At 34.3% G+C, this 23,024-nt stretch overlaps 1 protein-coding gene across 8 annotated transcripts in view; it reads left to right on the plus strand.

Annotated features, from left to right (window-relative positions):
* The window catches only part of Nav3 (neuron navigator 3), a 747,442-nt gene that overhangs the window by 707,755 nt on the left and 16,663 nt on the right, over positions 1-23,024 (plus strand). For 7 of the 8 annotated variants that reach the window (XM_063255189.1, XM_063255188.1, XM_063255190.1 and 4 more), the window contains 9 exons: positions 3,129-3,250; positions 4,089-4,109; positions 4,789-4,961; positions 6,675-6,828; positions 8,064-8,238; positions 13,147-13,244; positions 16,548-16,643; positions 16,895-17,063; positions 18,247-18,482. In XM_063255189.1, coding sequence (XP_063111259.1) covers positions 3,129-3,250; positions 4,089-4,109; positions 4,789-4,961; positions 6,675-6,828; positions 8,064-8,238; positions 13,147-13,244; positions 16,548-16,643; positions 16,895-17,063; positions 18,247-18,482 — 1,244 coding nt within the window. The remainder of the gene's footprint in view (positions 1-3,128; positions 3,251-4,088; positions 4,110-4,788; positions 4,962-6,674; positions 6,829-8,063; positions 8,239-13,146; positions 13,245-16,547; positions 16,644-16,894; positions 17,064-18,246; positions 18,483-23,024) is intronic. The other variant, XM_063255187.1, reaches the window with a different exon arrangement.

Below are 23,024 nucleotides of genomic sequence, written 5' to 3' on the forward strand. Positions count from 1 at the left end.
GCTAGAGCTTGAACAACCAGGAAAGACCTTTCCATGATAGCAACACTTTAGGGAAAATTTAAAGATAACTGTCAAATAGTACTGCAAGCACTGAGGAAAAAGATGCAGGAAGGGCCTTGAAGCACAAAAGTGATTAGAACGTTCCAGAACTGACACAAGAAAGATAATGAACATGGCTGAATAAGTAGAGCATATTTGGGAAGATAGGTCTGACCTGTTTATTTTCTGTTTATTGAGGTCTGTTTGCCCATGTGGTTTTTTTTATAAAGAAAAAAAGAATAAAAGTGATACAGAATTTCAAAACAAAATAATAAGAGATTAACAATGGTTAATATATCACATATTATCTTCATAGTAGTTGTTCAGATTACAAAATATATATATGAAAAACTGATTAAACAATGAAGGCATACATTGTCCTTTTCAATGAATTAATAGAGATTGGTTGTGTAACTATTTATCTTGGATGGATAGATAGATATTTTCCCTTCTTTCTTTTCTCCTTTCCCACATTCTAGTTGTTCTTTCCCTTTAAGCAGTTTCTTTCCCTTTCAGTTTCACAATATCTCTTTTACATTTTGGACTTTATTTATTCTTTCAGTTTTTTAAAAAGAAAAGACAATATGAACTTCGCACATGCAAGTCTGATTTATTTCAGTTATGAATATTGTCTCATTATGTCCATTGTCTTCATAAAGCCTCGAATTTACCCTTCTTTATAGCTGGGTGGTACTCCCTTGTATAAAGATACTACATCTTCTTTATCCATTCCTTGATTGATGGACATTTGGGAAGTTTCTTTGAATTTGTGTAACTGGATTTTTTTCAGTTCTATATGTTCTAGATAGAAGTCCTTTGTCTGAGTGACAGTTTTGCCCATGTTTTGAGTTAGAGTTTTTCTAATTTAATTAAAATAGAGTCTGTTGAAAAATTTTAAGACAGAAACTGAAAATGAAGTTTTTCTTCTAAAAAGACTTTCCTAGTTCCTGTGTATAGGATGGCTGGGAAGTGAGAAACTAGGCCTGCTATAGCTGCTGTACACCAGGCAAGTGATGTTGATGGCCTGAGCTAGGACAGAACTGATGCAGAAGGTGTAAAGTGAAAATTACATAAGAGAAAAAAATATATAACTTGAAGTACAGTTTGAAAATAGAATTCTCCCTTCATTCAAGTTGTCGATATGTATTGGTTAATTCTCCTTTACTAGTATTATGATGTCTCAAAGATTGCTGTGACAATATTGACAGTATGATTTTGATCATCTTTATTGACAAATTCAGTTGTATTTGATCATTTATATAGTTATTGTAATTTACTTTTAAATTGGAGCTAATAAAAATAAAGTGCAACTTATTAGTTATCGATATAATTAAAACTAGAATTTTCTGATATTTTATTTGCCCTATTTATGAAAGTTAATTATTAGTAAAAACTATAAAATACTATATCTTTGTCAGAAAAGCTAATTACTAGCTGCATCAAAAGTTTAAAACATGAAAAAATACACCTATTCTTCTATTATTTATCTGCATGACTTCTATACTAAATGATTAAAGGGTATTTTATTGTTTAATAAAAATAGCACCAATAAGTACTTTGATTCAGGTTTTGAATTTGGTAACATTTTGGCTTGTAAAAATCAGTAAACATTTTCATCTTTATTTTCTAAATAATTCTAAATGACCAAAACTTAGGTAATTTGAAAAATAGCTATATTTTTCCTCCTATAGAATTTGTCAGCATGATTTCCTTAATGGAAAAATAAAGATATTTATTGCTATTTATGTATATGAATGTGGATATATACATATATATATACACACACATGTGCATATATTTGTATGTACACTTATATATATATATATACATCTTAATCATTTTTGTACATACTTATAGCCTATTGCCTTGGGTCATTTTTACTGTTCAATAAAGTTGTCAGCTGAACAGGCTTGATTTTAAACAATTTTCTGTTTGGAGACTATTTGAAAATTTATTTCATAGTATTTTTTTTTTAACATTCTACAAGTTCTGTAGAGAATTCTTTGCTTGGTTAATATGCACTGACACTAATTAAATATACCAATAGGAATGCCCTGAAAGCAAATGTGATCTTATAAGTACTGTGTCTCACTAACATTTAATACCAGTTTAATGAGAGTAGATAAAACTTCAATTTTGATTTTAATTTAATAGCTATGAATGAATCTTATAAGCTAATTCTATGGAATAAGTTGTACTTTTAAAATGATTAAGTATCAAATGCTATTACCTTCAAAATATCTTGTGTATATAGCAGTACTAACACACTAGATATTAGAAACAGTCTAGCTATGAGTGTGACCACTATTTTTCAATTACATGACTTTATGCAAATTATATTTAGTAGCTAGATTCATTTCATTCATTAAAGAATAAAATTAAAGAGTTTGGAAATATACTAGGCATTATGGTTAGTGTTGCTATTCTATTCATGTACAGAGACTAGGGGTATGTTGGAAGTGTGGCATTGTCATAAATATGTAAATGTTTAACTCACAAATTCAGCCTGCCTAGATTCTCCTTAGAAGATCTTCTCTGTGCCTCTTTGACCTTGGTCAAGTTACTGAATTTCTTTGTACTTGAATTTCTTCATCTGTGAGATGATATGCTTATGTTTTGGCTCTAACATGGTACAGTTCAATGGAATGGAAAGTTAATATATTTGGCTTTGATAACTTTATTCAAAGCACAAATATTAAAAAGACAGAATTAATTTTCATCCTATTATGAATTTCCACTTACTTCATGGAACTAATCATTTGGAATAAATCACTTTGGAATTGTTGTTTGATCCAGGTATTCAGTAGAAATCACTAGCATAGCATTTTATTTTTGGATAAAACTCAGAACTCATTAAACCAGCAGTGCTACAGACCCATGAGATTCCTATTGAATCTCAATGTAGATAACTCAGTTAATTAAAGCAAATATGGTTATACAGTATTAAATTTATAAGACCAAAATTGTACTGACATGCTCTGTACAAAACCTTGTTGAACACTGTTAGAGAACTTCCTCTCAAAAAGCCTCAAGGATTTATCCTTCCAGACTGAGACTGAATGACTGTGATACTCTCTATGTGTTGCTAGATCTCCGCATCAGAAGACAGCATTCCTCCGAAAGTGTTTCTAGTATCAACAGTGCCACCAGCCATTCCAGTATTGGCAGTGGTAATGATGCTGACTCCAAGAAGAAGAAAAAGAAAAACTGGGTAAGCCCTCATCGTCCACCTAATTCAGTTATTACCTTATCATTGCATAGTGACTCAATCTTCTCTCTTTGTGGCTGTAGAAATTTGTGGAAGTTTTCAGAGCCCCATTCAAGTGACTGGCACCCCCAGTGCTCCACGCATCACGGAGATTAGGAGGGCAAAGTGATGAAGAGTGTTCACTCTGAAAATTGGGACTAAAAGCTGGTGTTTATTGTCAGAGTGGGGAGGAAGATGCTGGAGCATGATGATAATGATGGTGGTCTTAGAGGCGATGGCAGTTGTGGTGGTGCCACTGATGACTGTAAAGAAAAAGGAGAATCAAATTTGTAAAAGGCAAGGAGCCCTTGAGAGCAACCTCATTCTTGGGCTTGCCAGGGCCAACAGAATGAATAAAACGTTACCAAACTAGGAACATAAGAAGTCAGCCACATTAGTGTCTGCTTGATTTTTGTTTTTATTTATTTTTTGCCAGGAGAATGTGGAAAAACTGTAGACACTTGAAAAAAACTATGCTTTAAGTTTGAGAAATTTTCATCGTAATTTACGATGATGTTATGCAATTGCTTAAAAACTGAGGGGAAGACACTATTCACTGCAGACAGTTTTAAAACGATGAAGGATTTCTTTAATGCCATGAAACAAAGAGAGATTTCTAAATAAAATACAACTCTTGATGAAACTCAAAACAAAACTATCAGAGGATTTTACCAGAGTGCTTTTGGTAAATAATGCAAAATTTTTTTGTTTAAACAAATGTTTATGCAGGTAATATTTTAAAATACTGACCAGCCTTCATTCCCTTGATTTGTAATTCCACATTCTTTCATGTTTCTGCAAGGTGAACTCTAGAGGAAGTGAGGTGAATATAAACCGTGGACAATTTGGCATGCATCTATACAAAAAACCCTACCTTTGGCATGAATGCTATTCATTTTGGCAGTAGGCTTTTATACCTTTTAAAAACAGATTACCTTGTATGTCTTTCCTTTGTGTCTTTTCATTTTAATCTCAAATTTTAAAGAGAAGTAAAACCACTTTATGAATAGAGCTGCAGGGGATACCAATTCTGATTTTGAATAGTCTGGGAATTGAAAATTTGAATAGAAAATCACAATTAATGAAGTGTTAGGTGAATTTGATTTCATTTTGCTTTTTAAGTTTGTACTGTCAGCAGGATAGGACTTGATTGTAGCGCTAAAGTGGCCATTTAAAACAAATTGCCTTGAAGAGCGAAGCATTGGGAATGAAGATCCCTTCAAGGTACTTAGTTTTAAATGAGTGCTCTGACAGCCATGCCCTTGACCTTGCACTGTTTTAAAGCCTTCCATGTTTGCGCTGCGCTGCATTAATACAAGAATAAAAGGAAAACACAAAATGCAATGTCTTTTTTCAAGAGATACTGTGCTGCAACTGTTAATACTTGCTTATATATACTGACCCCAGGCAGTGGCTAGGATGGCACCTGCAACTAACGCCCCAAAGCAATACCCCTCAAAAGTGCAAATAGACAAGAAAGGTAATTTCTGTCCTTCTTTCAGCTAAGAAGCTCTTTCAAACAAGCGTTCGGAAAGAAAAAGTCCACCAAGCCTCCCTCCTCACATTCTGACATTGAAGAGCTGACAGATTCATCCCTTCCTGCATCGCCCAAGTTGCCCCATAATGCTGGTGATTGTGGGTCGACATCTATGAAACCGTCTCATTCTGCCTCAGCGTAAGTCCTTCCTTGTGCAAAATACTGACCTGCTTTTTAAAAACAACTTCAGGCCAAGCCCATGATTTTGTTCTAAATGCGATGGGCTGTGCTTTTTCACTACCAATCACCTTCAAATCTTAGTCAGAATCATGGGTAGTGTTTCACTGTTACACTGGAATCACTGGAATCAAATGTTTCACTGGAATCAAATGTTTCTCAATCTCATTCTGTGCTTGTCTACATCATGATCCTTCTTTTCACTTTCATTTATCCATTATCTAACTGTGCAAACATGCAGGTCACCTCTTGTTTGGCCACCAAAGAAACGGCAAAATGGCCCTGTGATCTACAAGCATAGATCCCGGTAAAATGGTGTGATGCATGAAAACTTCAAAAAAACAGGTTCTAACCTAGCACTGTTAGCTTTTGCTTTTTGTGAAATCACTTGCATGCATTTCTACCACAAATTTCTCCTCTTTGTATTTTCCAACTAAAATTTAGTTTCTTAAAACTAACCTGTAGTTCATTTTTCATTCTGTTAGATAATTTAACATGACATTTCTTTCATAACCCAATATTTGGTACTGCAAAAAAATAGCATTCAGTATGTAGGAACATGCTTTGAGATGACAAGATGACTCTTTTTCTAGCACTTACTATTTAAATCAGATTTTCCTGTGTACCCATGACAATGAGTATCATTGTCAAATACGTGAATGAGTGTGGCACTGCATGCCTGTAATTCCAGCACTGGGGAGGCTGAGGCAGGAGGATTACTGTGAGTTCAAGCCAGCCTGACCTACGTAGTGAAACTATCTCAGAAAGGCAAAAACACTACAAACAAACAAAACTGTAAAATGGAATTGTCACTATGGGGACGTAATCGCATCACCTATGTGGACAAACATGAGTTATTTATACTTTGTGATCAATAACCTAGTTCTCAAATTTTAAATGGAAAAGATACTAATTCTTATGAAATAAGTAATTTTGGTAGAGATTTACAAACCTGCTCACTAAACAAAACAACAAAGCAATGAAAATGTAATACATATGACCTCCCAACAGTCCCTACCCAGCCTTGTAGTGTGGGCTGGAGTTTGTGTGTTCACTTCTTTAGCGATGATCCAAATCATCTGGGCCTAAAAAGAAGCTTATGTAACATTCATCCATTATTTAAATGTCAAAACTAATCTCTCTAATTATTTCTACAATATTTATATTCAATTTTCATGGTAACTAACTGAAAGATCATGGTGAGGCAAATAAGATTATTGTTTGCAGTTTTACAAAAGAAAAAAAATCAACATTTTGAATGTATAATGCCTTGGTTTTTAAAAGCAGAATATTTCACACGTTGCAAATGGATGTTTATGTTCCTCGAAAAGTATGGAATGAAATGTAGTACTATTATGATTCGACTGCTCTGTAAATATCAGAAACCGAGGAATGTAAATCACTTTTTACTGCATTCCATAAAAATAGATCATTTTAAAGCCTCAGAATATAGCAAGGAAAGATTAAAAGAAAAGGGCAACCACTTTCGGTTTTGAACCTAGGAATGTATTACTGTTGCTAAAACTTCCTGTTTGCCTCTAGGTTTTGCCAGCAGCAAATAATTTCTGTACCTGCTGGATAGTGTTGCAGTTTAGCTTTTAAAAGGGCTTTTTCTAATCTGCTGGCTCCCCTGCACCACCAAATTTGTATGTTTGTTTTTTTCCTTTCCTTCAGGATCTGTGAATGCACAGAGGCTGAGGCAGAGATAATTCTGCAGCTGAAAAGTGAGCTCAGAGAAAAGGAATTAAAATTAACAGATATCCGGCTGGAGGCGCTCAGCTCCGCTCATCACCTGGATCAGATCCGGGAAGCCATGAATCGGATGCAGGTCAGTGCCGAAGCACCTTCAGGGAACAAATGGAGAAATGAAAATGCTGCTTCTCTGAGCGACCAACAATTAATTCCACTTCAGATCCACTCTGGAAATGCGCTCTGTTCATTCGATCTTTGCAACTTAGTTCTTAATACCAAATGAGAAATTTTCTCAAATCCAGAGTTGAAAGTGGAAGTGGCCAGTTGTACTCAAATCAAGGGCCATTCAAAGCACTTGGACTCCTGATTGGGTTCAGACTGTGAGCTGGTTTTACAGAAACCGTAATTCTTCCTCTTTACTTTTCAATGAATTACTCTTATGTTGGCTTTTTAAAAAATGCTTGTTAGATCTGACTTTCAAATATCTTCATCTATTTTCTCTTGCAAAATGAAAACGAGGAAGCTGTAGAAATTCACCATGTGCTTTCTGAACACAGAAGTACAATGATTTAGGATGCCATCTGTAAAAGTAAAGCTTTTGTGTTTTTTGGAAACATCTAAAGGCTAAATTCAGAGCCGGTCTGTGCTCAGACTAAGTTTTCATTTTATTATTGTAAACCAGTAATCACTTGGTTCCACAGACAACTGAAATAAGAAAGGCTCAGTGCTGAGCAGATTCAGCTGCCGCTGTATATATTCATAAAAAGGCTTTTGTTGTTTTATAAGCTGAGCATCCTGTTTTGAAAAAACACAAACGTTTTCATGGGTTAGCTAGGATGTTGAAGTAATTTTATATCACCTTATTGATACTATTCTTGTTTTGTTCTGTTTCCTACTTTCCATGAATCCACAGAAATAAAAGTGGCATTGTTTGTCAATGGGATTTTTATATCACTTTAAAGTGAAAGTGTTGGGAGCTATACAGCTATATTGTTCTTAATTCAAATGAGACCAAGTCTGGAAATTTTCTCCAAAATGTGGTATTTTTTTTAAAAAATAGTACTGGGGTAAAAATCAGTGTATGGTGTTGCCTAGCACAGGTGAAGCCTTGAATTCTGTTCTAAGCGCCACAAAAAATGTTACTACTACTAATAATTCTGTTTGTATTTGTGACTTCAGAACATATAAATGCAAGAGACAGAATGGCTTACCTTTCCTTCTGTGGAAGGAAACTCTGTTTCCATAATTTGTTTATTTAACATATTACCTCAGGCTTTATTTAGCAGAAAATTGATAAACTCTGACACAGACTTGGTGACATTTTTTCAAACTAGCCAAAATTGTGGTTCATGTTTTGCATCTTTGTAACAGAATGAAATTGAAATACTGAAGGCAGAAAATGACCGGTTGAAGGCGGAAACTGGCAACGCGGCCAAGCCTACTCGGCCTCCATCGGAGTCCGCCAGCAGCACATCCTCCTCCTCCTCCAGGCAGTCGCTGGGGCTGTCTCTCAACAACCTCAACATCACGGAGTCTGTCACCTCAGGTGAGTCAGTGTGCTTGCCTGCCCAGCTCAGCACGCCCACGGTCAGCAGGGACAGGAGAGCCAGAATTTAGAAAACCATGCAACCGCTTAAGGTATTAACATTCATCCTCAGAGATAGTCCCCGTTGTTTGTCAGTTAACCAAACTTTTAATTTTGAAGGACATTCTGTGAAACTGAATCTTAGAGGTACAGTTTTCTAATAATGTTTTTAAAAGTCACTTTTCCACTTTTAAAAGTCACTACTTCCTAATATTCTCAGTAATGCTCATTAATTCTCATGAATACAATAATGACTCCACACCATTTAGTAGAGTTATGTGTACAACGCCTGTTTCTAAGGTCTCCTCGACATTGCCCTGCACGGTGATACCAAGAGAGAACACAGTGCTTTTGTATCACCCAGTCTGCAGCTCCATTAACTTTTCAACAGACAAAAGGGTTCTGTTGTATTCAGCAGTACTAATGATGGAACATGGGTACCGTTTAGATTATATAGCAAACAATCTTATGATGTAAATTTATCTTAATATCTGATGAAATATTCAATTATAAAATATAAGTGTTCCTATGGCCTCGAATCATTTTCTGGATGTAAGATTTAGTTTAGGAAACGTTTCCTTGAGGGCCTGTAGCAATTGCAAAGCACAACCACCAGGTGACACTCTGATACCAATTGTATACATGTTCCCGGGTAGCTTCAGAATTGTAGAATTGAGGCTCCAATGATTTAAATTATGTGGACTATAGGAGAAAACATTGAAGGAAAAGGAAGAAACAGATAAGAGAAATGACACAACTTTGTTGACACAAAATGCATATTTAAATAAATCACTTTTATTCAAAAAGTCATAATGTTTAAAGCTGCTATTATGATACCCTTTCTAAAATAAAATGTAAATATTCCAGATCCTGTCTTATTCCAGAAAGACAAACTGGAACTTTCTGTAATTTAGGATAACAGTATTCATAAACATTTTGGCCCATGTCTTCTTTTGCCAATATAAAGTACACAGGACCCTTTCCTTAAAGTTTTTTAGGTTTTTGTTTCTTATTTTCTCTTTTCTTTTTTCCTTTCTTTTCTTTCCTTCCTTTTCTTTTCTCTTCTTTTGTTTCTTTGTTTCTTTTTTTCTTTCTGTCTCTTTCTTTCTTTCTTTCTTTCTTTCTTTCTTTCTTTCTTCCTTCCTTCCTTCCTTCCTTCCTTCCTTCCTTTCTTTCTTTCTTCTCAATTCTGGAAGTTGTTTCTTCAGGTGATCATACTGTGAGCAGGAAAGACCCAGCGTGGTTCATGATGTATTCCTCCCACTATCGATAAGAGAATTTAGAATATGCATATAGGTGAGAGAAATAACAGCAAAACATCCTAAACCTGAAAGGTAAAATGTTTTGAAAGCATGATCTGTTATGCTCTTAGTAGTAGGTGCTATTTAAGCCACATTTTACAAATGAGGAAACCGAGATTTTAAAAAACTGATTGTAGTAATTTTTTCAAAATCTTGCAACCAGATAACAAGCAGTAATATCCCAACTGAGACCTGGATTATTCTACTATTAGATTTTTAAACTATTGCATTAATTTTGCTTCAGTAGCCACATATACAAAAGCAAGAATGGCTGTTCTCTCATTTAATGGTTAATGGTTACCCTCCTTGTCTAAGTTACTTTCCTCTTTACGGGGATAAAATACCTGAGACCCAAAGTTAAAGGAGAGAAGTGTTATTTCAGCTCACAGTTTGCAGGGTTTCAGCTCGCAGTCAGCTGGCTCCCAGGCAGCGGGGCTTGGCAGCGGAAAAACAGTTCATGGCATGGCAGGCAGGAAGGCAGCAAAAAGCAGGCAGCTGCCTTACCTTTTACCCCATCTATGCTACCAGCCTTTTGGATGCTGCCATCCAGAACCATGCTGATTCTAACCCATGGATTAATTTTGTTCCACAGATACTTAATTCATGTTTACAAGCCATAATCCAACTTCCTTCGAAACTTCCTACTTATGACCACAAGAGAGGCTTTGGTGGGATATCTAGTGTCAGGAGAAATTTCGTATTTTAAATTTTGTTTTCAAGAGTTAGTATGATAACAAAAGAATGACATATTCCAAAAATTACTTGAGCAGATATGGGGATCAGAAATCAGGAAAAACACCCTGCTCTATGGACGACTGCCTGCTTTGACATCATTTTATACCATCCCTTGCTTTCCTTGACTTCTAGCATCAAAGCAATTGCACTTGTTCTGTTGATTGAACCTCTTTCCGAGGCTTTCCAATTAACTAGCATTTTTCAGTCTTTTGGTGTTACTCAAGCATCACCTCTTCAAGGAAGCCTTCCAGGATTAGACATCTGTCTAGAACTCCCTTCTGTTGATTACTATTTCACTGCCCTGGTTCTTTTCAGCAAAGAACTGAATACATTCTGATTATTGCTTTGTTGAAAATTCATATTCTAAAAAAGCAGAGAGTTCATTTTTCTTCTCACATTGGTATTTATTCCCAGTGCCTAGCATACTTTTTGATATCTTTTGTCTTGATAAACATGTGCTAAATATTTATGAAAATTGTACATTTTATTCTTAATAAGTACTGGTTGAGTACTTATGGATATTTATAGTAGAGCAAAATGTTAAAGAGGTAATTTGATCATGAACTAAAAGAAGCTTAGGCATAAAGAACCAATGCAAACTACTATAAACTACTAAAATTAGGATAAAAAGAATTAAAATAATACTTAAGAGAGCTTTTTAAATCAAGACAATATATGGGGTACATTACAGTAATTTGTTAGATGTATATAATGTGTAATAATTCAAGGTGCAAAGAATTTTCAATTCTTCAATTATAATCTTTTTGTATGTAAATATAATTTATTTGTTTGTGGTATTGTTAGGACTGAATCCAGTGCTTTGCATCCCCTAATTTAAGTTAACCTCTATCACTAGACATTTATGAGTATTTAAATTTTATTTGGAGACAGAATTTCATTAAATTGCCAAGCTGAACTCAAATTTCCAGTCCTCTCTCACAAGTAGTGGTAACAGGTATTGTAGTTACTCTCCTATGCCAAATAGAATCAATTCCTCTAGAGTTTGAGTTTTGTGTGGGAAAGGTAATAAACATTTCGTGAATTTAAGACTGCAAAAATAGTTAAATTCTAGTACAGAGATTGCTTTTGATAAAATTTCCTAGAGAAAATCTTAATATCTTTCAAGTTATTTTGTACCTGAATCATCTTACAGCACAGTTGTATTAGACAGCTTCTCTTGCCAATAAGCCACAATACCTGACACCCACAACTTCAAAGAGGAGAGGTTTAATGTGGCTCACAGTTTTAGGAGATCCAGTCAATGGCTCCAAGACAGAAACTTCCTGGCACTGGGGAGTGGCCTGGTAAAGCTGCTTGTTTCACAGTGGCTGGGAACCAGGCAAAGATAAATATGACAGGGTTGTATAGCACCCACAATCATATATCTTCATGACATATGCAAATGCACCTATAATCAAGCTTTACTAAATTTCTATGCTTTTCTTAATCCAATGAAGCTGATGTATCAGCAAAATTACATATGGATAATTATTAATATAATAGAAACCATTCCATTTTCAGGAGCCCTCTTTTTAAGTAGTTATCTCTTTGATGTTTCAGTCACAGCCTTTGTCTCTCTAAATTATTATTAGAACAACTGAATCAGCTTGTCACCAGGTACATATGCCCTTTAGCACGTAACTGAGCTTTCTTTATCCACAAAACACTGTCTTCATAATAAGCATGGCTCAGTAATAGCATCACTGTTGATGGTAAATATATATGGACTTTAATCTACTATAGTATATTTTGAACATTAACTTGATATATATTTTGAAAATTAATCCAGTCACATTTAAAAACCAGCATTTTTAAAAACTTTTATTAATACATATTTGTAGTACAGAATGATTACATTCACTGTGGGGAATTGGTATATGTACATAACAAATTTCAATTCTTTTTTTTCCATTTCCTCTGTCCTCCTTTTGATTTTCCAGTATCAGATTCCCATATTTATAAGATCTCATAAAATTAACATATATGCAGATTAAGAAGCAAATTAACAGGCCAAAGAACATATAAAACGTGAATAATTCTACTAAGCCAATGCACAGCTTTAGATTCCTTACCTAGGTTAAATTAAAATATCTTTTTTTCTTTTTTTTTTCTGTTCTCTTCTATAGGCATATATAATTTTTCATGTAAGAGAAACTATGTGATCTTTAACTTTGTGTGTATAAGTTAAGTTTAGGAAACTTTATCATTCTTTTGTTGCTTTTAGACTATTACTCTTAAAGTACTATTTTAGCTTTATAATTATTAGCATAAAGGGTATAAGAGAGCAATAATTAATACTCTCCTGTAGGGAGATACAATTCAATAACTATGTAATAATGATAGATATAAGCCAAGCAGTACCACAGCTGCATATGTACCAAAGTCTTGAAAATAATTTCAGTTGTCAGTCTCAGCACCTCTGAATTCATAAATTGTATGGGTATTGATCTTGGATAATTAATTTGGATAGAAAAGTTTGATTGCTGTTGACTTACAGTTATGGTGATTGAATACTGTCTTGTCTTTAATAGGTACTATCTGCAATAAGTTAAAAAATCTGTTATTTCCTCATTTAAAGGCAATAGCCCAACACCTTGGTGAAGATCATTGGAAGCAGAAATGTGTCCTTAGATTGAGACATTATCCCCATCTTGTAATATATGCTTTTGAAAGTGAGGTATTTAAGCAAGTTTGATTAGAGTGGGAGCAAATTTCACCGAACAATGAAAAAAAAAAAAAAAAAACAAGTACTTGTAAGAGAGAAAACAGAGACAGTAAACAGATCCAAGCTAATGGTATCCTGTTGTTTGTGTGTTTCTTTAAACTTGGATAGATATTCTGCTAGATGATGCAGGTGATACATCTGGACATAAAGATGGGCGCAGTGTGAAAATTATAGTCTCCATAAGCAAGGGCTATGGTCGATCAAAGGTATTTCTTTAATCTTATATTATGTATATAAAAAAGTAAAAATGCCTATGAGTTAAATGTATTTTGTATTTAAATATTCATTCTGCTAAATATCCTATTGGAAACGTTCGCCTTGGTATTGGTATAATATAAGTTAATTAAATAAGCCTAAAACCCAGGGACAATAAAAAACCACATCACCATATAGCTAGAAATGTATCTCACATATATCACATGGGCATTCTCTGAAAACAGTAGGAGTCGGCACCCCATTTCTAAAACTTAGAAAGAGAAATAATTGCATTCCTTGACATGAACATCTTGTTTCCCATATTCTTGCAGAGATGCTTGTTTATTATGGGTAATATTTATGATGTACAATTACTTGTCACTAGTACTGACAATAGGACCTTTGTACAAAAAGATTATACGATAAACGACACTATATACATCAGACAGGCACATATTACACTGAAATCCATAGAGAACAGATCTCTCTGATGTTACATGTCTACATCATTTATAATCAAGGTTCTAGCTCATTGGGCAAGTATTTTAACTCTTTAGCTTTAAAATATTGCCTTCAAATTGGCAATGCCATTTGACTCTACCTCTTCTATAAAACCAGAAAGATTTGTTGGGTCAAAATTCTAACTTAGTAGGCAAGATGCAAACTTGTATGTGTATAGTTTTTTTTTTTTTTTTTTTTTTTTAAATCGGTACCAGGGATCAAACTCATGACTGCCTGCTTGCAAGAAAGGTGCTTATGCCGCTGAGCTAAATCCCCAGCACGTCTAATTGTCTTGGTGGAACCTAAGCTAAATGTAATTTAAAAAGCAGCTCTTCTATTGCATCATATCCATTTTGATTTCACTATAAATATGTTGAAAATAAGCTTTTTTCTTTTTAGAATAATTCTAAAAGATGGCGTGTTTTAACATATTTTTTCCCAATAAACCTTCTAAGAAAGAAGCCATCTTAGCTTTCCAGTGCTATTATAACAAAATATTACAGAACAGGTAGTTTAAGCAACAGAAATTTTTTTTTCCCTTTTACAGTTGCAGAGGCTAATAACAAAGTCCAAGGTCCAAGTTTTGGCCAATTTGGTTTGAGGAAAGGGCTGTCTCCTGAGTTCACACATGGTCAGCGTCTTGATGTGTTCTCAAATGGTCTTACATCAGTGTCTTAGGGGAGAAAAAAAAGGAGCCACCCTAATATCATTCTCTTCACAAAGTCCCACACTTTTATGCACACTTTAACTAATAAACTAATCTAACCCTACTGAACTCCTGAAGATATTAACTTCAAATACAATCACACTGAGACTGGGGACTTCAGCATTTGAATTAGTGAGGCAGTGGAAGGACTACAAATATTTAGCCCATAATAAGAGGGAAAACAACACACACATTGTTTCAGCTGTGAATTTCTCAACTATTTTTGGCAAAAGTGTTGGCTTCTAACTTAGAGTATGTCTTAATAATGGTAGTAATTATTTACATGTATAGGGTTAAATATTACAAATGAAGAATTTGAGGATGTGAGACAGCTAAGTGACTCACCAAAGGTCACATTTTTATTTAGGTGATAGAAATGATTGAAATCCAAATGTTGAATATTGTAATCCAAATCTTGTGTATTGTAATCCCAGTATCGTAACCCCTTTTTAAATCTTTCTCACAATCTAGAAAGTTACCGTTGTAATCCCATAGAAATTTTATTCGAATTCCACCAAATTCATTCCAATCACCCTCCTCCAATGCATTCCATGGTGAGAGTAAAGACATTAACATGTATTCAAAGTTATGGCAATGAAGGGGTCCTGATACAAGTGAGGATACAAGGGCAAAGGCCTTGATCCAAGTTCTCTCCCAAAATTTATTACCTTGTAAAGGAGGAAGTGGCTTGAGGATCGGGACAGGAAGGATGGTGGAAACTACATCAGTAAATTGAGCTGGCTAGCTAGGTGGGGAGAAAAGCACCTTTGCAAAATGCAAGGAAAAAGTTAAGCAGAAAGACCAGCCTGCATAACTCCACTGGGATAGCATATGAATGAATTTAGGAGGCTATTATTCAGTCTCTTAATACATAAACTTTTGAGCCCTAGGGAATCATAGCCTCTTTATTTTGAGGCTCATACCTAACTACATGGTTGACATTCCTGGAGCTCACTGTTTCTACCATCCAGCTGCATTCAACAGACTGACCAGGAGCACACTGCAAGGAAACAGGAAACTGTCAGACTGGGCTTAAAGATTGCATATCTGTACTTCAGCTGGCCTTATTTGCATTGCTTAGAGATAATTGAAGAGAAAAAGACATACAATAGCCAGCTCTGTACCCATCAGCACATGCAGGCAACTCTTGATTTAACCAATGCTATATTCAAGGAGAACTGCTCAAATTGTCTCCTATAGAAAGTGTGTTGTAGAATCCATGCCATGTAACATTTGATCAGTGTCCTCCACCCTTCAATAACCACTTAATTAGTGACTAGAAATAGGATTGTAATGTAATAACTAATTATATCTTCTGACAGTCATTTCATGTAACCATTGTGAGTCTGTGTAAAAGAAACCATTTAAACTACAAATTCTAAGCTGTTTATATTTCTAACATTCTTAGAAATTCCTCAAATTTCTACCCTATAAAAATAGAGTTGAGATCATTACTTATATTATAAAATAATGCTTTGCTTTGTTAAATTAATCCCATAATTTTCTCTGGCAAGTTCTTCTCAATAGTAAGTTTTCTGATAAATTCAAAATTAGACCCTTCTGTAAATGTGAACATATTATACTTCCATGAGTTATAGTTCTTAAAACTGGATTGGATTAAAATTAAAAAGTGGAAAAAAAACTGAGCATTGGGCTTATTAAACAATGAGATCATAAAATTGTGAGATAAATGTCTACGATTCAGATGATCTAATGCTATTTCGTTTTTCTTACCCTTTTCTTGCTGCCAAATTCCTTTGGTTAGGAGCAGACCCATTGCATTAAAATGCCAGGCTATTCTTAATTCCTTTCCTCTTTTTCTTTACTGAATATGTCATGAATCAGCTTTTCTTGAAGCACTTCATCTAATTTCCTTCTTGCTTGCTATTGTTGCTATTGATTAGGTTCCTAAGTTGCCAAGTTATCCTTTATAGTATAACCCACTTCATTTGTTAAAGTAGAACACATAACCATAGGCTTAATGAATTCTAGTTTAAATTAATTCTTTAGTAATCACCAATTGCATTATTAAGTTTTAAAAGATAATATATCAATAAAATAAGAAACACAGTTGGATTGTATCTTTCTTTATTTTGTTCTGATTAAGGATCAAAAGTCTCAGGCATATTTGATTGGATCCATTGGTGTCAGTGGAAAAACCAAATGGGATGTCTTGGATGGTGTAATTAGACGGCTCTTTAAGGTATGGTGGTACTATTTTTCATCTGTTTCTTTTTAGATAATATCCTTAACCCCAATAGTGTAAATATTTCTGATTATTGTCTTGTATTTCCCTTCTTATACTCTTGAACTCTTGTATTTCCCTTCTTTTACTGTTTGAAATGAATAGTTTTTATATTACCTATCTCTAAAATTTGTTACATTTATCTTTATGTTGGTTATAGATATTTGAACTTTTCTTTTATCTTATTTATTATTTTTGAACTGTTGCAGGAATATGTGTTGCGAGTTGATACAACTTCAAGCCTTGGTCTGAGCTCTGACTGCATTGCTAGTTATTGTATAGGAGATTTAGTTAGATCCCCTAACCTGGAAGTGCCTGAACTGTTGCCTTGTGGATACCTTGTTGGAGATAATAACACCATCACTGTGAACTTAAAAGGTAAAAATGAAAGTGAAAAAAGCACAATTATAACTTTTTACCAAAAATCATCATCCTTTATTTGCAGTTTCCATTTAAAATTTCAAGTTCATAAATTATGGTAACCACTTTGAAGATTTTGATATGGAGTGGCCATTTTGATATTTTAAAAAGAATTAAAATCTTACTGAAAACATTAAAACCCATGCAAATGAATTTTTTTGAATTCAGAGATCTGAAATTTACAACACATTTATAAGTATCGCTAAGGTGTCAGAAAGATGTGATTTAAGAAGTTACAAATTTCTAGATTTTTCCCCAATCTCATCTTTGACAAGAGAACTACAAATTTTGTTTTTTATTCCAAATAAAACTATTCCAAATAAATTCATCACTTTTTAAATTAAAAAAAATGTATACTCAATAAATAATCACTGAGGATGAAGAACAGAAGTAAAAAATCAGAAATGAGAAGTTCTGGTTCTTTGCTTCAGTTGATGTGATTCATTACAGGCTAACGTAACACCTGAAGTAACGTGTCTCCATAATTCTTTGTTTGTTTATGTTTGAGAACCACAATAAATTTATATAAACTAGGTTAACACAAGAATTCATCAGTATTTGATTTTCTGATTAAGATAATTGGGTTAGTAAAAAGAGATATACTGTTGCTCCGTCTCTAATTCCTTGCTAAATGTCAGAATTTGTATTCTTCAAAAGCTTAAGTGGTTGTAGAGCTGGAATGTAAAATGAGAAATAGATGTTAATAAAGAGAAAGGACAAAAGTTAAACCAAAAGGTCACACACAGAGACACTCGGACATCTTACATAAACTCCACATTTATTCTTAACAAAATTAACCCCTTTCAAAGGGAAGGAATGTTTTGTGCTAGAATTTATAATGCTTTCATTTCTTTCTGCAAACATTAAATGGAAAGAAAACACGAGGTAGTCTGTGGAGGCGAGCACAAACAAAAGGAAGTAGCTTGCTCTGATTTGGATCTTCACACTGCCTTCCTCCTGATGTATTTTCTTTCTTAAAATGGCGACATGTTTGTGGGATAGAAACACCTACAATTTATTTGGTCGGGAGTGTATTCCTATGACGAATGAAGCTCTGTTGCTAGTTGACATTGGATTTTAATTCTAGCTCATGGGAAGCAATACATCATACTATTCTCTCTCTTTTTTTTTCTTCCTGTAGGAATAGAAGAAAACAGTTTGGATAGTTTTGTTTTTGATACACTGATTCCTAAGCCAATTACCCAAAGGTACTTTAACTTGTTGATGGAGCATCACAGAATTATACTCTCAGGACCAAGTGGTACTGGAAAGACCTATTTAGCAAACAAACTTGCTGAATATGTTATAGCCAAATTGGGGAGGAAAAAAACAGAGGATGCTATTGCCACTTTTAATGTGGACCATAAGTCAAGTAAGGTAAGTCACAGAGTCCCAAGAAAACAGATGTTATTTATCCACTAGTGTCTTAAGTAATCAAGTTTTAAGATTGTAAGACACTTTCATGTTATACATGGAAAAATATCTATCTCTTCACTAAATGTGTAATCTAGTAAGGGAATAAACTTTGCTTTATCAACTTGGAGACAGTTGCTGTTTTCAATGATAATCAGTTATCAGGTACTCTATAAGGCATTGGGATAATACAGAAGAAAACAGAGCCCTTGTCTGTATTTTATTAGATAATCATTTAGGAAGTATTACAGTAGAAAGATGTGAGCACAGTGCTTTGGCGACACAGGAAAAATAACCCTACATCTAGTAATCAAGGTTTTATAAAAAGGTAATAGTTGTCTCAGTGTCTGTAGATAAGTCAAAATTAACTGGGACTTTTCAGCAATGATGATCTGATGATAATTAATATATTCTAAGATCTCAGCAATTGCCCAAGTCCCATCTCTATGAGAATTATGTTTAGGAACCACAGGAAACTAAACAATGTCTATTTCACCATGTACCAATGTCCAGCGTGCCATAGTTATCAGTCTGAACAGTCGTATTTTATAAGTGCTTTAAAACCTACCCAGTGATTTTGTACATACTGGGTAAATAAAGAAATCTAGAAAAGAAGTAGGCATGGGGAATTGGTTCCTAACAGTAAACTAATTTTACTAGTTATGTCTATTAAAGTCTTGAGAAATTTCAATTGTTATAATCTATATCCTAAAGGAATTCCAGTAATAATGAGTCATACTACTTTTATTAAAGATAATCTGGTTAGATGATCTAAAATGATCCATTATCTCAGGAATGTCAGTCTGCACATTTTCAGGAATAAATGTGATCTCAAACCTACTGGGTTCTTGATACCTAAAGTACACATATTGGGGAAAAATTTTCTTAGTGTGGTAGTTGATTCTATCCTTAGTGCTGCCTAGTTGTGAGATTTAGGGTTCATTACTGAATTTGCTTGTGCTTGCATTCTGTTTTCTCATCTGTACAATGTGGAAAAATAGGATTGTTTTAAGGATTAAATAAGTATATTTATGTGTGTATATGTCTGTGTGTGCACGAGAGAGGCACATGTAATAAGCACAGTATAGTATATGGTGTACTTGTATTCATTAATTAAATACTAATTAAGCATTAACCACACAAACATATGCACACACACATTTACCCCTCCCCTAACACCCACACCCTTAGGGTCAAAATTGCCTTGTACGTTTTCTTCAAAGGAACAGTGATAGAGCATGATAGAATGCCTCAAAAGTTAAATGAGTACAATCACTGGATTCTGAATATTTCATTGAAACACAGCACGATTTATTAAATTGTGGTTGAATCACTCATTGCCACTTCAACCAAGGAGACATAAAACCAGAGGCAGAATATTTGACTGTTCTCTGAGTCAAGTTGAAAGAACACAATTGTTTGCATTAGGCTACACATCTAATACCTGCTGTGATCAGGTCTCCTTATATCTTTACAAAAGAGACTTCAAAGATTTATTTTCTTTTCAACAAAAAGGAGGAAAGAAAGAAAGAAAGAAAGAAAGAAAGAAAGAAAGAAAGAAAGAAAGAAAGAGGAAGGAAGGAAAGAAGGAAGGAAGGAAGGAAGGGAAAACAGATGAAAGGATTGAGGTCTTTTAGGTATTCTTGTGATCTCATTTGGTTTGTTCCTGAATGTTGATACGTAATAATGCTATACAACTTCTTCTTTAATTAAAAAGAAAAGTGGTTAGAAAGTCAAGAGTGAAATAGTTTTGTTAGAAGAAACCAAGGCATTTCAATAAAGATGGGGATCACAATATATGTTTAAATTAAATATATGTAGATTGACTTCGAACTTCATTAGGATGTAATTTGATTCAATAAAATAAGAAGGTAATTTTTATTAGCCTCAAAATGTATCTCCCTTTAAGATCTATTATACACACACACACACACACACACACACACACACACACACATATATATATCAGTTTTAAAAAGATTTAATGCTTAGAGATATTCTTAGTGTTATGTACCATTTTATAGTATTAATATTTAATGAACATTTCTAACATTTTTAGCATATTTTGATTTTTGAAAAATAGTATTATCTGTGCCAATATTAAGAAAGTTCAATTGTTGTTACAAAATAATGAGCACAAAAGCATTGATAGGAGTGTTTAGATGAAACTAATGATAGTAGGAAGCTGTAATAGGAAGAAGCCTATGGAAAAACCACATGGCATTCATCATCAAGAAAGCAGTAAACACAACTACAGATGTGTGCTGCTTTTTTATGGTTGTTAGATATGAATGAACTGTCGGGAATGCTGGATAAATAGCCAGTGCAGAGAATTTGACTAATTCCTTCCAAATGGGCAGAAAGACCCACATGTTGTTTGCTTGCTTTTGGAAGTGGGGTGGCTATAAATGAAGATGATATAAAGAAGGGGAGATGACAAGTGGAGATCTTATTAAGGACGGTTGCCAACGGTATAGACTTATTAAAATAAAATGCAAATGAGACATGAAATCGTAAGACCTCTCCCTGGAAAATGGAGCTGTATAAATGCTGATGCATTTTGTGCTGTGCTATTGGAGAGACACAACCAAAAAGCATTTACTGATTTTTAAAAATCAAATTATAACCATGAAATGAAATGAATCTTTTAATGATTTTGGTACCTCTACATTTTACATTCTGTTCTTCTTCCTACACTTCAAACCCTCCCTCAAGCTGCCAGCTGGAATATTTTGATTGAGAGCAGTGCACATAAACAATTACACTTTGTGACATTTGATATAGCAGGCCCAGAAGGCTAGAAAAGGATTTAGTGAAGACGATGTAGCCAGCTGAAGCCACTTGGAATGTTAGGAGGGAGAAGATCAGAAAGCTGTCCATGGAAGATTAATTTTTACTGTTTCTGGAGTCAAAAATCAGAAAAAAGCAGTGCTCAGTGGTCTGTATATAACTGTTATGTTCTGTCTATAATGTCAAAATACAGCTGTGTCCATTGCCATTGGTCATCTGGTAGGTACCCTGCTTGCTTATAACTACACAGGGACATAGAGCTTCTAATACTAATGCCTCAGTGCATCCATATAAGATGTAAGTGAGTCTGTGGAAGCCTCTTAAGTCATAAGAAAAAATTTCTTGTGTATGTCTCTTCCTATGTCTGACTGTTCTGTAGCTTTCATTACATTCCAAGGGATGTGCTGTGATTCACAAAGAAAGGTCAACTACATAACAATCCAAGGGCTCCGTGTGTCCAGAATCATCTAGTGACTTCCTCATTGGTGGGGTCCCTTGGCCATCTGCTCACTCAGTCTCTCCTCTTCGCTCCGTCTCTTCTCTTTAAAATGTTGCTACAGTTCATCTTCCCTTTCTAGAAATTCTTCTTTCGTGATTATCATTCTTTCCTATTCCCTTTCTACTTGCCTCATAAATTTCCTCTCAGTCTGTTGCAGTGACCGCCCTTTCTTTCGCTCCTCGTAAATGAATTTCCCCAGCATTCCCCTGGTTTCACCTTGTGTTGATTTATGTGATTGACATGAGCACTATTAGCTATGTGTTCTTTCAGTTTTGTAAGTTTTACGTTGGCTTATAAATATGTTTCTGTTCACCTGCTAAAATATGAGTTTAAAAATGACAAATTCAGCTGTGAAAAAGCTTAAGTCCATTTGCTTCCATCCATCTCTGTTACAACCACCTTTTGACCCAGACTAATTATTCTCTGTCACTCGGACATTTGTAGTTGTTTTCTGAGAGTACAATTCATATTTTCCTTAAAATTTCCTCTTCAGCCTCTTGTTGGTTTTATCCACTCATATAATGAAAAGAATAATTATATTTATTTATAATTAGATTCCACTCATGTTAATATCCTCCAGTGTTTTCTCTTTACGTTCTGCACTTGATCAAAAAATGTCACACTGCTTCCTACTCAGAACCTTAGGGATTCTTGGCTTCAACAGTTCCAATGTTCTCTTTACTGATAACTTTTATTCCTTTGATATCTGCTTACTACACTTTTAAATCATGACTTGACTTTACTCAGGTCTTTAGGATATTCAGGATTTCTGCACTGCCGTCAGAACCAATCCAGGTGCAAACAGCCTCTTCCAATGTGTTTACCATCAGTTACTCGAAACATTTATGCTAGTCATTCATGCACCTGTGGTTAGCATTCATGTCTGTGCCTTTGATTCCTTTTCACCTTTGTAGAGCTCTTCTTCCTCTTCTAAATACCAAAATTTTGCCTAATATTAAAGTAAAAGGTTAATAGGAAATAAGATTGCCACCAGAAAGTCTTCTCTAGATTTATGAGTAATGCTTACATCATTCATATAATGTTTACATTACTCATATAAACAAATGTAATGTTTACTTTAGTCATGTGAACAAAATGTTTGATCTATGTAAGTAATGTATTTTGACTATTAGTTTTATTGTGCCTAACATAAATAATATACTTCTGGAATGCTTTTTCCATTTATAATTAATCATTTCATTCTTCACATTGTTATT

This window comes from Cavia porcellus, unplaced genomic scaffold, assembly GCF_034190915.1.
Source record: "Cavia porcellus strain 051 isolate PalLab524CR breed Dunkin Hartley unplaced genomic scaffold, mCavPor4.1 scaffold_8, whole genome shotgun sequence".
NCBI lineage: Eukaryota > Metazoa > Chordata > Mammalia > Rodentia > Caviidae > Cavia > Cavia porcellus.